The 17,651-nt window shown below is 43.4% G+C and overlaps 1 protein-coding gene across 7 annotated transcripts in view; it reads left to right on the forward strand.

Moving 5' to 3' along the window:
* The window catches only part of CSMD3 (CUB and Sushi multiple domains 3), a 2,007,504-nt gene that overhangs the window by 1,184,399 nt on the left and 805,454 nt on the right, over nt 1-17,651 (forward strand). For all 7 annotated transcript variants that reach the window (XM_075352941.1, XM_075352934.1, XM_075352935.1 and 4 more), the window contains one exon: nt 4,357-4,526. In XM_075352941.1, the coding sequence (XP_075209056.1) occupies nt 4,357-4,526 (170 nt within the window). The remainder of the gene's footprint in view (nt 1-4,356; nt 4,527-17,651) is intronic.

Consider the following 17,651-nt stretch of genomic DNA (forward strand, 5'->3'; position numbering starts at 1 on the left):
AGATCACTTTACGGAACTCTCCCACAGGCAAGTCATCTGAGAGAAAAGTTCTCATCCTAAATGGGAGCATTGGAAATAGAAAGTTAATGTCCTCAAACAACTGCAGAAGCTGTGACATCAAGTAAAGCTGAGCTGGAGGCATTATGTACCTATGGTTGATCAACACTTTCAAGTAATCATTGCTGCCCAACTGTGGTTTAAGGAAAATATCAGAAAAAGAACTTTAAAAAACTTTCACAGAACTTTGAAACTCCTCGCCCATTATATTTACATCATCACCATAACAGGGTTTATCATTTGGCTCAACTCAGCATAACAATACTACACATTTCACTTAAAGGGAACCTATCAGGTGCAATATGCACCCAGCTCCATCAGCAGTTCTGGGTGCATATTGCTAATCCCTGCCTAACCGTCCCTGTATCTAGTAGCATACATAAAGAGATCTTTAGAAAAAAGTATTTCTAAAGATCCTCTATGATATGCTAATGAGGCCATGGACTAGTCACCAGGGTTTTATTTTTCCAATACTAGTCTGCCCTCTTACCATGTTAGCACGCCCACCGGGGTGTGCTAACATGCTATAAAATGCCCAGTACCCAGTGTCATCATCGGCAGTGACGCTTATACCTGTGTCCATTGTACCTCCTCAGAACACTGGGCGTAGGGTCAGTGCACATGGATCAGAATGCCCTGCAACTCTGGTCATGCACAATACACCAGTTTGAAGCCGGGACGTGTACACTCGACTTCATAGTGCGCATGACCGAAAGTCCAGTGATCATGTGCACTGAGCCGAAATCCAGTATCGAGCACGGTGGCAGCAGAGAGCTGAGCATGACCATGGCTCTTACTCTGTTCATTCATTAGCATGTTAGCACGCCCACAAGGGTGTGCTTACATGTTAAGGGGGCAAACTAGCCAAGGGAACTAACACCCTTGTGACTAGTCACTGGCATCATTAGCATATCATAAAGGATCTTTAGAAATAAACTTTTCTAAAGATCTCTTTATCTATGTTAGTGTATACAGGGACAGCTAGGCAAGGATTAGCAATATGCACCCAGGACTGCTCATAAATCTGGATGCGTATTGCACCTGACAGGTTCCATTTAATTTTTTCAAACTTGTTTGCTTATTGTATTTTTGAAAACAATTACATTTTTCAATTCCCCCACACCACCTTCCCAAACAGCACCTCTTTTAACACAGCTGTTTTTGCACTGCAGTTTCAGTTTGGCATATAGGAGCTAATAAAGCTGGTTGAATGGCTGCAGATCTGCCATTCAACAAGATTTTGGGCATGGGGAAGATTCCTGAATCCTGCTGTGAATAATAAGCATATTTTTTTCAAAAATGACACCAGCTCGCACCTATTTTTGATAACCAGCTAAGGAAGGGTCAAATAACCAGCCTAAAAATAGCACCGTCAGCTGCGCAAGAAGTGGCACATCCATTACATGCGCCAATTCTGGCACTTTGCCAAGCTCTTCTCAATTGTCCTGGTAGAGTGTCAATCGTGGTAACTCTTTTGGGTTTAATCTCAGCTGTGAATTGACAGCTGGCTTCAAGCCCAGGGGTTAGTAATGGAGAAGTGTCTATCGGACACCCCCATTGCTAACCAGGTACAGTACATATGTAGTTGAAAAACACAGACACACTGGAAAAAAAAGTTTTTTGAATAAGACTCCCCCATACTCCCTCAATCACCAATTTATTAATTAAATAAAATCCTCAAAGTTGTGATTTATGCCAATGATGTAATATCCCATGACACCCATCGAATCCTATGGATCATCATTCTGCGAACAAGGCTCCATAGGACACTCCCTGTCAGCGGCAGACCCAAAATTGCTTACACGCGTGTAAAATTCCGTGCAGCCGGCAGCTGTCTGCTTTACCTGTGCTAGTTATCAAAAATTGACAGGACCACACATCATTTTTTTATTATTTATTATGTATCCACATTTATTTGCAGGGCATTTCTCCTACTCTGATCCCCATTTTGCTTCCTTCTGCAGTCCCTTAGCCCTTAAAACAACCATTTTACAGCACAGAAGTTTGGCTCCAAATTTTCTTATGTTATATGGGGTTCAAGGTCAAAATGTGGTGAAGTTGGGGTCAAGTCCAGGTCCTGAATCAAACTTTTAACTAAAGTCTGGCTGAACCAGACCAACCCAAACTTCCGTGTGTCCGCTCATACCTAATAAAGACCAAATTTATACCATGCACATTTCTTTTAAGTTTTAGCTATGCTCAGCAGTTGGGTTCTTAAGATAACTTTATGTTTAATTATAGTTTGACCATAGTCTTTTAAGGCATAGCTCGATGTGTTGGTGCGATGAGTATAACAGTGTGGGGAATACATAGGAAAAATATTGGAGATGATGATGGTAACAGAAAACAAGAGGAAGGCAGAGAAAGAAGAAAGATGAATATGCAGTAAGGACTAGGAATGGGCCGGAATAGGGTGGAGATCTTTGACAAGGACAGACTCTGGACTTCAGATTACATATGGGAAGAGAGTAGAAGATTAGGGCATTCATGGTTGGCAGGGACAGGTGCATAGATTACATGGGGTAATGGATAGTAGTGAGTTGTATGGAGAGAGCAGGTTGCAGATTGATGTATATCTCATTGTCATCGTTTTGAAATATATTTTTAAAGTCAGTAAATAGACTTGTATAGTGAAGGAAATAAGTATTTGATCCCTTTCTGGTTTTGTAAGTTTGCTCACAGACAAAGACATGAACAGTCTATAAATTTAAGGGTAGGTTAATTTTAACAGTGAGAGAAAGAATATCTAAAATAAAATCCAGAAAACTACATTGTATAAATTATATTAATTTATTTGCATTTTACAGAGAGAAATAAGTATTTGATCCCTCTGGCAAACAAGACGTAATACTTGGTGGCAAAACCTTTGTTGGCAAGCACAGCAGTCAGGAGGACTTTTGGTCCACTCCTCTTTGTAGCTCATCTCTAAATCATTAAGATTTTGAGGATATTCAGCTCCCTCCATAAGTTTTCTGTGGGATTAAGGTCTGGAAACTGGCTAGGCCACTGCATGACCTTAATGTGCCTCTTTTTGTCCTTGAGTATACATCAGTTTTTAATGCAATAGTGTACCCTAAAAAACTGTATACAACCCCATTTGGAGGGGACTGACATTAATCACTTTATACTGAGGTCTGACTCACAACAAAAACTTAACAGATTGTACAGGAGTAGATAGAGACAGAAGAGGATCCCTACACTAGAACACTAAATGGTCCTTATGCAATCCATTAGCTCATAATAATGCACAATTCCACATTTTTGGAGCTAGAAGTGGCCTCTCTCATGATCCAGGACCGGTTTTTCCTTCTCCAGAGTTTCCCAGACCCGGCCTGGTCATGTCAGGGGTTAACTCCCATCAGCCTCATTCTGGTTTCAGGAGAATTCCTGTATTCCTGCATTCCTGTGCTGGTTATGGTTTTGCTCTGCAGCCTGTGACTGGCTCTGGTGAGATTTCCAGTTTGATCTGACTTCTAGTTACCGTGCCCTGACCTGTACCCTCCCTTGTTCATCCATCTGTCCCAGTCCTTGACTTCTTGCTCCTCTCTGTTGCTTGGGTTTCCTTATGTATTCCTGATCTCCCGGCTTCCGACTCGGTTTTGTGTTCTAACTTGATTTTGATTCTCCCTTTGCAGTGACTCGACTTTCCTGGCTAGACCCTGACTGTTTGATTACTCTATTGCCCCCTGGTGGTTCGCCTGTTAACTGCCTGCTGAAGTTACTCTGCTGTACTTCAGCTGCCTTTCTGTTACAGTCTTACTTTGACTCTCCTTCACTACTCTGCTGCCACCTAGTGGGGAATAAACTATATTATGTCTTACTAGCTCTTGTACAGCGTGACAGCCTCCTTACCTTTTGGTCCCATATGTTGTTGCACATTGCCCTAGTGATATATCCGCCCATGACACTGATAGCCCATACAAAGCAAAACTTATCTACGACTGTATTAGTCCATTTAGCGCCATTTATAATATATTCATAGTGAATCAATAACATGACGATTAACCTTAGCCTACTTATTACTCCATATTAATCTAAAATAATAATTCTTATAATGTAGCCAAATAGCATCCAAGCCTTACCTGTTATACCACTTCAGGGAATTCTCCATCCCCCTTGAGTGAGACAATTGTGCTTCAGCTGAGAATGTTAAAACCTCCAGTTTAGATGGATCAGGTTAGTAATTATGTTAATGTGCTTAGTTATGTTTTACAGTTTCATTGGGAAAAGCAGTTTCATTGGGAAAAGCACAGTGCTGCCTATTAACGTGTCTTCTCTCACTTTGTGCTTTATCTGCAGCTGAATGCGGCGCATCTGCAACAAATAATGAAGGAATTCTGCTGTCTCCGAATTACCCACTGAACTATGAAAATAATCATGAATGTATTTACAGCATTCAGGTTCAAGCAGGAAAAGGAATCAATATTTCAGCCAGGACATTTCATTTAGCACAAGGAGATGTACTAAAAGTAGGTTATTTTTATGATTATTAAATATTAGACCTCGAAAAACAGTTTAACCCTGTAAGGATGTCAATTTGTTTGCATAAAATTATGTACTTTTTTTTGTTAAAAAAGAAATATGACAGCTTAATTATGGATGTATTCTCACCTAGAAGCAAAGGATCTTGGGGTAAGGAGGTTGAGAAGGAAAAAGGGGGAATAATTGGGTAATAATGGGTGCTATGGACAAGTGCTTGGTGTAGGGCTAGGATCAAGAAAACTAAACATTTTCAATGGGAAAAGAAAGCTAATTACTATGAGAAAAACCCTCTATTCGGACCTATACTCATATTTATGAAGCCAGAATATACTGTATCTTATTCTGAGCTGTAAAAAGTAAAACTGTTGCGTGTATGACAAGATATTTTAGGCGGCCCCTAGACATAATACTCAAATAGGACCAGTGTGCAATGTCATACCATCGTACGGTGTTCTGTGTTGCACTAGCCGGGTGTCATGGCGGCATCAGATTCTGTTCACACTGCAGAGTCTGACAAATTTCCTGAGATTCTTTAGTTGCGCAGCCTGTCACAGGCATCAGCTAGATCTGGCTTCACTGCTCTCCAGTGCAGCGGGAGTTAATTTCTGCTGGCCTGTGATCAGCTGCTGGGAGCTCAGGCTGCTGATCACCATCTCTAGCCTTTATAAGGTTCGGGATTCTGGGGCTGTTTGCCAGATATAGCTCTTTACTTCATGGTTCCTGTGGCAATTCAGTTGTATGGTGATCTACAGTTGCGGTTCAGCATGGTGTGTGCCCTCCAGTTGTTTTATTTCCTACCCCTTTTGCGTTACTATCCAGTTCACATACTCTCCCTCCTTTGTGTTTGAGTGCAGTGTGCACGAGTTTTCGTTTACCCTTGTCTGATTATTTGTGGGTTTTTTTCTAACTGGATTTCCGGCCCGCGCCCTAGGTGGGGGGAAGTAATATCAGGGCTTGGACAAGCAATAGGGCCACATTGGAGGCTCGAACCTTGCTACCATCAAGTCTACCTTTGAGAAAAGGGATAGCAGAAGGGCCCCAGTCTTAGGGTCAGCCTAGGAACCCCTGTTGCATCCGTAGACCCCCGTGACACATACTGCTCAAAACACATGAGATACATATGTAATCACTTAAAAAGCTATAATATACTCTAAAAGCTCTTCCTATAAAAAATGTTAATCAATTAATGTTGGACTGGGAGAAGACAACAGGAGCCACCCAGCTGACTATTCTTCCCATTTCAGGACTCTTCTCCTTGAGAGATGCCTGACACATAAGATCCTTGGTGTTAGAGTGTCCCAAGATCATCTTTTGTCATGACAAAATAACAAGAAACAGATTATTTAAAAAGTCGAAATTATAGGATAGACATAGTAAATTTGGGGTCCTATTACAGATTTTTCTTTATGGCTTAGGATCTTCAAATTGGGCCTCTACTTGTAAGAAGATAATAGTAGCAAGCAGCAGTAGCTCTATGGACAGCATTATTTAATACAAGAAAAATCCCTGTTACATACTAGACAATATGGTTAATCATAATGATGGGTCATTAGCAACTATTTGTGTTAGGATTATTCATAACGAATCACAAAGTACTATTCCGGTATTCGTTACAAATAACGAACCTAATGCAAGTCAATGGGGAACATGAGCATTTCTCTTGTCGTGAATATTGGAATAACACTTGGTGTTCGGTAAGCATTATCCAAACACGAATAGGTACTATTCACCCATCACTAGTTAACCATTGAAGTAGGTTTTTTGGGGACCATGTTAATCTGTGTTTTTCAGTTACAGTCCATACTCCCAACAGGCCATAATTGAGCTGGTGATGTAATTATTAGCAGTGACAAAGAAAATACCTTAGGAGTTTTCTTTACAGGATATTGTCAAATCGAGACCTTTGGATGGTAGTTGAGGCCAAAAAATAAGAAATCTTGTATTAGAATAAAATTTTTTGAAATCTCTACGTCAATACAAAAAAGTCTGTATAATGGCATTGGGAAGAAAATTGGCCAGTTGTTATATATGATGTATGTGGTGGTATAACAAGACCCCATAGAAGTGTAATAGTGTTGTGTTAAGGACTAGGGATGATCGAATACCTCAAATATTCGGTTTCGAGAATATTTTCCAAATAGGTCGCCGCTATGCGAATATTTGATGCGCATTGTAAGTCTATGGGAAGCCCGAATAGTTACCAATAGTTGATATTCAGGGTTTCCCATAGACATAAATTGCGCATCGAATATTCGCAAATAGTCAAATATCGGCGATTTATTCTGCAAATATTCGCGAAGCCGAATATTTGAGGTATTCGATCATCCCTATTAAGGACCCGAAGATTCTCTGAGTGCTGTATTACACTTTCACACAAAAGTTCTTTAGATATTCATGGGTCTTTCTCCACCTTTCGTCTTGTCTCAAGTTAACCTAAGATGAGTGTTGTGAGATAATCAGTTTTAAAAAAAAAAAAAAAAATCTGTGTTAAGCCTTTTGTCACACATCAGTGATTCCGGTACGTAAGTCACCATTTTATACTTTAATCACTAACATATACAGACATATTAAGATCAATGGGTCTGCGCACACATCAGACATTTCTCAGAGACTGTGTGTCCATGTGTTCTGTATGGAGACAAGTCTGTTTTTCTCCAGCACCACTGATGTCGCATGAACCACACAGTGATGTGATCGATGTGACACGTACCAGAGAAAGCATGTGCCTATGAAATAAAATTATTTTCTATACTTACTTGTTTCCAGCGTTGCTGTTTTCGGCCCTGCTGTCTCCTGCTTCCAGGCCAGCTAATTATGCTCATCAATATTCACTGCACCTTGACCCGGAAGAAAGAGCCGCTGGAAGACAGCAGCAGCCGTAGACAGCACCATGGACAGCAACACTGGGGACAGGTGAGTATAAAGCTTCTACTTTGCATGTGCTATTATGGATAGCACACGGAGAACACACGTGTTCCAATATCACAGCACATGGAGGGACATATGCTCCTTTAACACATCAGTGAAAAACGTGTGTGTTTTTCATTAACGTGTGAAAAAGGCCTTACTCACAATAACGTTTCACAGGTTATGGCTACTATACCGGCATCTCATCAAATGATATGCCGTATATATCAATTATTTAGTCTATATCATACGCTGCCCACATGCCCCTGATGAATCAGGGCAGCAAAAAACAATTGATCGAGGAAACGCATAGGGTATAGCACACTGTTCCCAGGTACACTGAATGCACTTTACACAGCACAGCACTGGGTGTCACTGCACGTGACAGCAGGTATATTAGCCAATGCTATATCCCCAGATTATGCCAGTTAGATAGGCATGGTCATTTGTACACTTCTGGCTTATGTTATTTAGACAGATATGAACATTTGTAGTAATTAGATATATCAATGCTACATGACCATGATGGTCCCTTAGGTGACTCATTCAATAGGGACCATTCACATTCGCTGTATCTTTGCCAGTGAGATATATTCATATGTCCAAGAACCAATATTTGAGAAGGGTATTTATTAACAAAACCCTCTGTGCTCGCACCAACATTAAAAGCAGACAGAGGATTATCATACTTCTCACGCCATATTTAATATTGGACAGCCCAACCTAGATAATTAGGATATTGATGTAAGATAGGATTTAGCTCGACTAACCTGCTGCAACAAAACGTGCATTTTGCTTTTACAATAGGGAATGCACAGAATGACTTTATTGTTAGTGGTGCTCTTTAAAGGGCACTATAGGTAATAATTTTAAAATTTTAAGGTTATATTTTAAGCTAAACGCCAACCTTTGAACCGTGAAATAGATGCCTTAAGGGCACTTTACATGCAGTGATATCGCTATCGATATCGCTAGCGAGCGTACTCGCCCCCGTCAGTTCTGTGTCACGGGCAAATCGCTGCCCGTGGTGCACAACATCGCTTACACCCGTCACACTACTTACCTGCCTAGCGACATCGCTGTGGCCAGCGAATTGCCTTCTTTCTAAGGGGACGGTTCGTGCGGCGTCACTGCGGCGTCACTAAGCGGGTGCCCAATAAAAGCAGAGGGGCGGAGATGAGCGGGACGAACATCCCGCCCACCTCTTTCTTCCTCATTGTGGGCGGCCGCGGGTAAGGTGATGTTCCTCGTTCCTGCGGTGTCACACATAGCGATGTGTGTTACCGCAGGAATGACGAACAACATTGTACCTGCAGCAGCAATGATAATCGGGAATGGAACAACGCGTCAATGATCAACGATTAGGTAAGTAATTTTAATCGTTAACGGTCGTTCGTACGTTTCACGCAACGACGTCACTAACAAGGCCGGATGTGCATCACGAATTTTGGAACCCAATGACATCTCGTTAGTGATGTCGTTGCGTGTAAAGCGGCCTTAACTCACAATACATGCAAGAATAATGCAAAAGTTAATATTTTTAAAAGTTAGTCATCTTTTGATATCCTGAACCAAGACGAAAGATACGATCATCATCACTGAGCTATCAGCATCCCACCCTGAAACCTAGACCACCATGATGAACACTGCTTCCCCAGCTGTGTCCTGCAAATTTCAAAGGGCATAAGGCTCAGTGTTCTGAAGAGAAAGACTTAAATTGCAATAGTTTCAAGAATTTTGTCTTGTAGACAATTGTTCTCCACCTCCAGTCCTCAGAGCCACCAACTGTGCATGTTTTCAGAATTTCCTTAGGGTACCGTCACTCTTTGCGACTCACCAGCGATCCCACCAGCAATCTGACCTGGTCAGGATCGCTGGTGCGTCGCTACATGGTCGCTGGTGAGCTGTCAAACAGGCAGATCTCACCAGCGACCAATGACCAGCCCCCAGCCAGCAGCGACGTGGAAGCGATGCTGCACTTGCAGGGAGCCGGCGTCTTGAAGCTGCGAACACTGGTAACCATGGTAAACATTGGGTATGGTTACCCGATATTTACCTTGGTTACCAGCGCACACCACCTAGTGCTTGCTCCCTGCACTCGTAGCCACAGTACACATCGGGTTAATAAGCAAACCTTTGCTTATTTACCCGATGTGCAATCCGGCTACGTGTGCAGGGAGCAGGGAGCCGGCACTGGCAGCGTGAGAGCGGCAGACGCTAGTAACTAAGGTAAATATCGGGTAACCACCTTGGTTACCCGATGTTTACCTTGGTTACAGCTTACCGCAGGCTGTCAGACGCCGGCTCCTGCTCCCTGCACATTCAGATTGTTGCTCACTCGCTATCACACACAGCGATGTGTGCTTAACAGCGGGAGAGCAAGAATAAAAAAATGAACCTGCACTGTGTGCATGGAGCAGCGATCTCACAGCAGGGGCCAGATCGCTGCTCAGTGTCACACAGAGAGAGATCGCTAATGAGGTCACTGCTGCGTCACAAAAACCGTGACTCAGCAGTGATCTCACTAGCGATCTCGCTATGTGAGAAGTACCCCTTAGTATCACACTGCTGTTGAAATTATTATCTGTGCAGGTAATTTAATTATCACCTGTGCAATCCAAAAAAATCCTGAAAACATGCCCTGTTGGTGGGCCTTGGGACTGGAGATGGGGAACACTGTTGTAGAGTAAAAATTCTAACGTTAAAGAAGATAATTTTCCTAATAAAATGATCTATATTTTACCCTACAAATCTTCAAACCATCGGAGAATATTTTAGCGCAGTTAAAAAGATATTAGATGTCATTTTGGACGTCCTCCGTGTAATTAATTTTCCTAGATGATGGATAAGAAACCCTTATTCTCCACGGAATAATTCTCGTTATGGTTTAGTAAAAATGCATTCACAAAACCATGCGTTGCTCCACCAGTTTCTCAAGAACAGTTGCCTGTAACTTCGGCCCCATTCCAAGTTCATTTCAAAAGTAATTTATCTTGCGTGGCTTTCCATTGTTCTGCTGTCATGGCCCAAGGCAAAATGATCATTGGAATTTATTCAAAGTGCTAAGGCTTTATTTACAAATTGAACTACAAATGTACAAATAAAGAGTTAATATGTTTTATTACATAGTCATCACTAATGTTTAAGTGGAATAATTTTAAGGTCAATATACTCATTTGTATAGTTTTATTAAATTACACAGGTGTGCGACTAAAAAGCTGTTTGATTATTTTTATCTAATTTCCATGTATTTTGGTGTGCAGAAAATGAAAAAAATATTGAAAAAAATCCTGGACGTCAGGATTTGCCACAAAATGCTAATTTCTCTTCCTAAATTAAAATTTAACCAACTTTGTAATTATCCTTTAAAGAAGTGGTTCACCCATATTTACTATTTGCTAGATCGATATTGTTCTCTCAAATATCTTATGTTGGCAATAGTGCCTGTGAGTGGCGCTATTGCGGACTGCTCTTCCCCATCGCTTGACCCCCGGTCTCCGTGATCTCAGGGATCCGATGATGTCACGTCAACTTCCTGATCACGTGACATCCCTGCTGAGGGACTCAGTCTTCCTGAGCCACTGAGCTGTGGGCTGTGTTTCATCGCTTGTCACAGCTCAGCATGTCTCCTGATTGCAGCGCTGTGCTGTGAGGGAGAAGGGAGCATGGCAATGATGGGCTGTCACGCTGGGCTGTGCTAAGCAGTGAATCACCACCCACAGCCAATTACTTACAGGGAATTTGGCCTGCCATGGTGATGTGAGGTCAGCAGAAGTTGACGTGACATCACCGGAACCCCGAGATAACAGAGCCCGGGGGTCAGGCGATGGGGAACAGCGGTCCACAATAGCGCCACTCACAAGAACTATTGCCAACATAAGGTATTCGAGAGAAACATTGTTTCTCAACATAATATCGATCTAGCAAATAATAAATATGGGTGAGCACCCCTTTAAAGATTTTCTTCCATTTTGCTGCTGCGTAGTATTTCGAAGTCCAACATCTAGCTTAATGCTTTGCAAAAATTCCTGAGTTCTTGCTTTTGTTTCTGATGACATTATCTTCTTTCCCTCCCTTCAGTGTTAGAGATAGCAGCAAGAAGGTAGAAGGTGATACACACATATCTCCACTATGTGGAGAGGGGAGAAAAAAATGTTCAGACTCAAAGAGAGCAAAGGATATAGGGTGTAGAATAGAGGAAAGCACATGAAGAGGAAATAAGTGCTGGGTAAAAGGTGTGCTAATGCATGAGCTAATGAAGACAGCTCCACCATGGCTATACATAAACTTTACTTTCTGCCTTTATTACTGAAAGGGACACTCCCATATGGAAAAAATCTAAAAACTGGATCAGGCATAAAATTGCAAATTAGGGATCTGAAAGAAGGATTGAAGATTGCTGGTTTAAACCTAGCACGATTTTATGAACTAAAGCTGACTATTAATGTATTTGCTATGTTAAATGTTATATCAGAGCTTTTAGGTCACAGTTGCTTAGTGAATGTATTAAAATGATATTAAATTTAGTGCACTTTGGTAGTGTACATGACATGACTATATTATGTGAACTATGCCAACAGTGCCACCACAATAGAAAAGCATGACACACATGGCGTTTTTCACAAAATGTTAAACAGTGTTTGGATGGATGTCTCTTCTTTTTGGCAGAAATTTTAGTTTTGCTATAATCTCTAGTTAAGGTTCCTCTTTTAATTAATCTGACATTGACATGCAAAATGTGTTGGTTTGTTCCGCATGGAGACAAGTCTGTTTTTCTCCAGCAGCATGGGTGTCACATGGACCACACAGTGATGTGATCCGGGTGACATTAGTGTGAGACGTACTGGAGAAAACACGAGTCTTTGAAATAAATGATTTGCTATACTCACCTGTCTCCTGCCCTGCTGTCTTCAGTGTTGCTGTCACTTGCTTCCGGGACCGCTCATTATGCTTATGAATATTCCCTGCACTGCGGTCCTGGAAGCAGCAGCAGTGCCGGAGACATCAGAGGAGGGGGATAGGTGAGTATAGAAGTTATTGCTGTCCATGTGATATCACGCATGGCACACGGAGAGCACACTAACAACACACGCTGAACACACACATGGAACATGCACACACATACCGGACAGTGAAAAATGTGCATTTTTATCATGGATGTGTGAAGGGGCCTAAAGCAGCACTAATGCAGCCCCCTTTGAAAAGGTCCTTCTGTAGGTAGTTTTAGATTTATCTAAAATTGAGGGGTGACCACCAATATAAATTAAAGCAAGCAATTATAATTAAAAGGGTAACCTTTATTAACAAAAAAGTTTAAAAACATCAATCAAAAATGGAACCGCCCAGGTGATGGATGAAATACATGGGGGTACAGCACCTATGGTGATTAATAACACCATTCCATACCACATAAATAATTAAAGGGTATATTGGTGTATATATATGCATGTTTGTCAGTAAATAACACAGCCAAAAAAGGGATACAAGTGTATCAGGACATAAAAATTTAACAAACAGTAATGAAGAGTAAAGAGGCAGTGTGGTTAAGACTTAAAAGACATGCATCATATCGTAATATTACCAGGTAGAACAAGTGGTATCAGTGCAGCGACCCCCACCAACACTGACGCGTGTTTCGCAGCTCGTGTGCTTCGTCCAGTCACTCCTGGACGAAGCACACGAGCTGCGAAACGCTCGTCAGTGTTGGTGGGGGTCGCTGCACTGATACCACTTGTTCTACCTGGTAATATTACGATATGATGCATGTCTTTTAAGTCTTAACCACACTGCCTCTTTACTCTTCATTACTGTTTGTTAATTTTTTATGTCCTGATACACTTGTATCCCTTTTTTGGCTGTGTTATTTACTGACAAACATGCATATATATACCAATATACCCTTTAATTATTTATGTTACAAAAGAAAAAATTCAGCTCACCGAGTTGCTATGATCTTCTGTATGTCCAAGGCTGCGCACGGAAGGCTAGGCTGCCACAGAAGAATCAAGAAAGAAGGATTTCCAGCGCGGTCCAAAATATCTTGTAAAAAATCATCTTTATTTATAAATCCATAAAATAGGAGTTTACAGGCGGTCAGCAGGATATTGCATAGATATTATTTAGACCCCACAAAGCAAAGCAAAGCTTTGTGGGGTCTAAATAATATCTATGCAATATCCTGCTGACCGCGTGTAAACTCCTATTTTATGGATTTATAAATAAAGATGATTTTTTACAAGATATTTTGGACCGCGCTGGAAATCCTTCTTTCTTAATTATTTATGTGGTATGGAATGGTGTTATTAGTCACCATAGGTGCCGTACCCCCATGTATTTCATCCGTCACCTGGGCGGTTCCATTTTTGATTGATGTTTTTAAACTTATTTGTTAATAAAGGTTACCCTTTTAATTATAATTGCTTGCTTTAATTTATATTGGTGGTCATTTTGTCATATAAGCAAAGCCCTTGATAAGTTTTGTGGCATTGGTGTCATAAAATTGAGGGGTGCCTTATGAGTTAGTGATTCTAATTTACTTAGCTTTTGTTGTTTTGTTATTTTTTTCTGCCATCCTAAATCAGATTCTGATCTGCCCCCTATATTGAAAACCCTTGCAATCCCTTTTGGTGCCTATAAGCAAAGTTTTTATTCATGAAATAATTATATTTGCTAATTATTTATAATTAATAGTGATGAGCGAGCATGCTTGTCACTACTCGGTACTCGCACGAGTATCACTGTACTCGGGCTGCTCGGCGGGGACCGAGTAATCTCGCGATACTCGTGCTTTACTCGTGGTCTTCATTTCTGCATGTTGGCGCTCTTTTGAGAGCCAGCCCTCATGCAGGGATTGGCTGGCAGACCACTGCAATGCCACAGCCCTGTTAGTTGTGGAATTGCAGTGATTGGCCGGCCTGCACAGCGTCACCGAGCCTTTATATCGGCCGGCGCGCTGTGCTCTGCTCACAGCTATTCTGACAGTGAGTGTAGGGAGAGTGTCGCTGATTCAGGGAAAGCTTTGCGGCCCTTTATAGCTTTTTCAGTTGCAGGGCTGCAAACAGTGTGACCAAAAGTCCTTCTCAGGACTATTCTAGTTGTATACAGGCAGGCAGGGTATAGCCAGGTCGGAGTACAGTAGCAGAGTCCTTCTCAGGACTATTGTTGCTATATACAGGCAGGGTATAGCCAGGTCTGAATACAGGCTAGTGACCAAAAGAGTCCTTGTCAGGACTATTGTAGCAGTATACAGGCAGGCAGGCAGGCAGGGTAGTGGTGACCGTATACCAGCCTTCATATCTGGGGCTGGTGTACACAGTGTAAAACAGTCCAGATAGTGTCTGACTTGTCTGTACTGTAATTGTCGCTCCCCAAAAAAACCTGTTAGTAGGTTATTATTGCGTCCGTGCTTGGTTTTTAAAACCGCACGTGTGTGCCTGTTGGTGGCAGCGTACAGGTGCACTGGTGTGCGTTTACCAAACTATTATATAACGCACAAGTGTAGTGTATAATACACGTCAGTCAGCAGTGGCTGATAGTGTCAGAGTTCTTAATTTTTGCTCCTAAAACCTGTGTTAGGTTATTATTGCGTCCGTGCTTGGTTTTTAAAACCGCACGTGTGTGCCTGTTGGTGGCAGCGTACAGGTGCACTGGTGTGCAATTTCCAGAAACTTTGATATAACGCACAAGTAGTGAATATACACGTCAGCAGTGCACAGCATTGCAAAATGCGCAAGGGCATTGGCAAGGAACAAGGAAGTGGACGTGATGGTGGTGCAGGCAGAGGCCGAGGTCGTGGGCAAGCTCTAATTTCGCCACAACAAAGGGCCACATCTAGTCGCTCGCACGTCCTGTCCCAAATTCTTGGGGACCGCAGCAGTACACCGCTCTTGAACCAAGACCAGTGTCAACAGGTTGTTAGTTGGATAGCGGATAATGCTTCCAGTCAGATTGGCACCACCACAAACACTCTGTCTTCCACACGGTCAAGTGTCAGTAGCCGTGATACTGCACCGCACATTTCTGAACCTGATCCTCCTTCCTACCACCAGGCTGAGTACACGTCCTCCTCGGACATTAATGATCCCACACTTGGACACTCGGAAGAGCTGTTCACGTTTCCATTCACACATTCTGGCCTCTCGCCAGCTCATATTGAAGTGGGTCATGAGGAGATCGTCTGTACAGATAGCCAAATATTTGAGCAGCCACGTTCTCACGAAGTTGGCAACGTGTCTCAACAAGTGGTGGACGATGATGAGACACAATTGTCAGCAAGTCAGGAGGAGGAGCAGGGTGCGGAAGAGGAAGACGACGTGGTGGATGATCCAGTAACTGACCCAACCTGGCAGGAGGATATGCAGAGCGAGGACAGCAGTGCACAGGGGGAGGGAGGCGTAGCATCACAACAGGCAGTAAGAAGCAGGGTGGTGGTCCCAGGCAGAAGTCAGGCAACCGTTCCCCGTAACAACACGACGACACAAGGTGCCTGTACAAATGTTAGGTCTTCACGAGTCTGGCAGTTTTTTAAGTTGGATCCAGATGATTCAAAAAAGGCCATTTGCAACACCTGCCGTGCCAGCATCAGCAGGGGTACCAAAACTAGCAGCCTGACCACCACCAGCATGATCAGGCACATGTCAGCCAAGCACCCGACTTTGTGGGAAGTACAACAGAGTCGAGGAGCAGTGCTTGCTGATGTCACTGCTACGTCTTCGCTGGTTGTGCATGCGAGCCAATCCTCTGTCCATGCTGCCTGCGAACAAGCCTCCTCCACTCCTGCACCTGCAGTTGCCTACGCAGAAAGAACACCATCATCAAGCACGTCCTTGTCCCAGCGCAGCGTTCAGTTATCCATTCAGCAAACCTTTGAACGCAGGCGCAAATACACTGCCAACACCCCACATGCCACAGTTCTAAATGCTAACATTTCGCGACTGCTTGCGCTGGAAATGTTGCCTTTTAGGCTGGTGGAGACAGAAGCATTCCGTGACCTGATGGCGGCAGCTGTCCCACGTTACTCGGTCCCCAGCCGCCACTATTTCTCCCGGTGTGCCGTCCCCGCGTTGCATAACCACGTGTCACAAAACATCACACGTGCCCTGAACAACGCTGTTTCACCCAAAGTCCACCTAACCACAGACACGTGGACAAGTGCTTGTGGGCAAGGCCGCTACATCTCGTTGACGGCACACTGGGTTAATATTGTGGAAGCTGGGACCCAGTCTGAGCGAGGGACGGAACACGTCCTTCCCACACCAAGGTTTGCAGGCCCTACCTCAGTCAGTGTTTCACCCACACTCTACAGCTCCGGAATGTCATGCTCTTCAGCCTCCTCCTCCTCCTGCGCATCCTCATCCACTGTGCCCTCCACACCAGTCACAAGCTGGAAGCACTGCAGCACTGCCTCGGCGAAGCGGCAACAGGCTGTGCTGAAGCTAATCTGCATAGGTGACAAACCCCACAATGCAGAAGAGCTGTGGACAGCTCTGAAACAGCAGGCAGATCACTGGCTCACACCTCTGAACCTAAAGCCAGGAAAGGTCGTTTGTGACAATGGCCGGAACCTGGTGGCGGCTTTGAGGCGAGGCCAGCTGACACATGTTCCATGCGTGGCCCATGTGCTCAACCTCGTGGTTCAGCGGTTTATAAAGTCATACCCAGAGCTGTCTGATCTGCTGGTAAAAGTTCGCCGCCTGTCTGCACATTTTCGAAAGTCACCTACTGCTTCAGCCGGCCTTGCCGGCTTTCAGCGCCGTTTGCATCTTCCGGCTCACAGACTGGTGTGTGATGTCCCCACGCGTTGGAATTCAACTCTGCACATGTTGGTCAGGATATGTGAGCAGAAGAGGGCAGTTGTTGAGTACCTGCATCACCTAAGCCGTCGGGAAATGGGTCAAACTCCACACATAACACCTGAGGAGTGGAGATGGATGTCAGACCTATGTACCATCCTCCAAAACTTTGAGGACTCCACCAAGATGGTGAGTGGTGATGACGCCATTATTAGCGTCACCATACCGCTACTCTGCCTTCTAAAACGGTCCCTTTTGAAAAACAAACATGATGCATTGCAGGCGGAGCGCGATGAGTTGCAGCAAGAAACAGTAGTGGGTGTGGGTGATAACACACAGCCCAGCCTCGTCTCATCACAACGTGCAGTGGAGGACTATGACGAGGAGGAGGATGAAGACATGGAGCAACTCTCC

The sequence above is a fragment of the Anomaloglossus baeobatrachus genome, chromosome 6 (assembly GCF_048569485.1).
Source record: "Anomaloglossus baeobatrachus isolate aAnoBae1 chromosome 6, aAnoBae1.hap1, whole genome shotgun sequence".
Classification (NCBI taxonomy): domain Eukaryota; kingdom Metazoa; phylum Chordata; class Amphibia; order Anura; family Aromobatidae; genus Anomaloglossus; species Anomaloglossus baeobatrachus.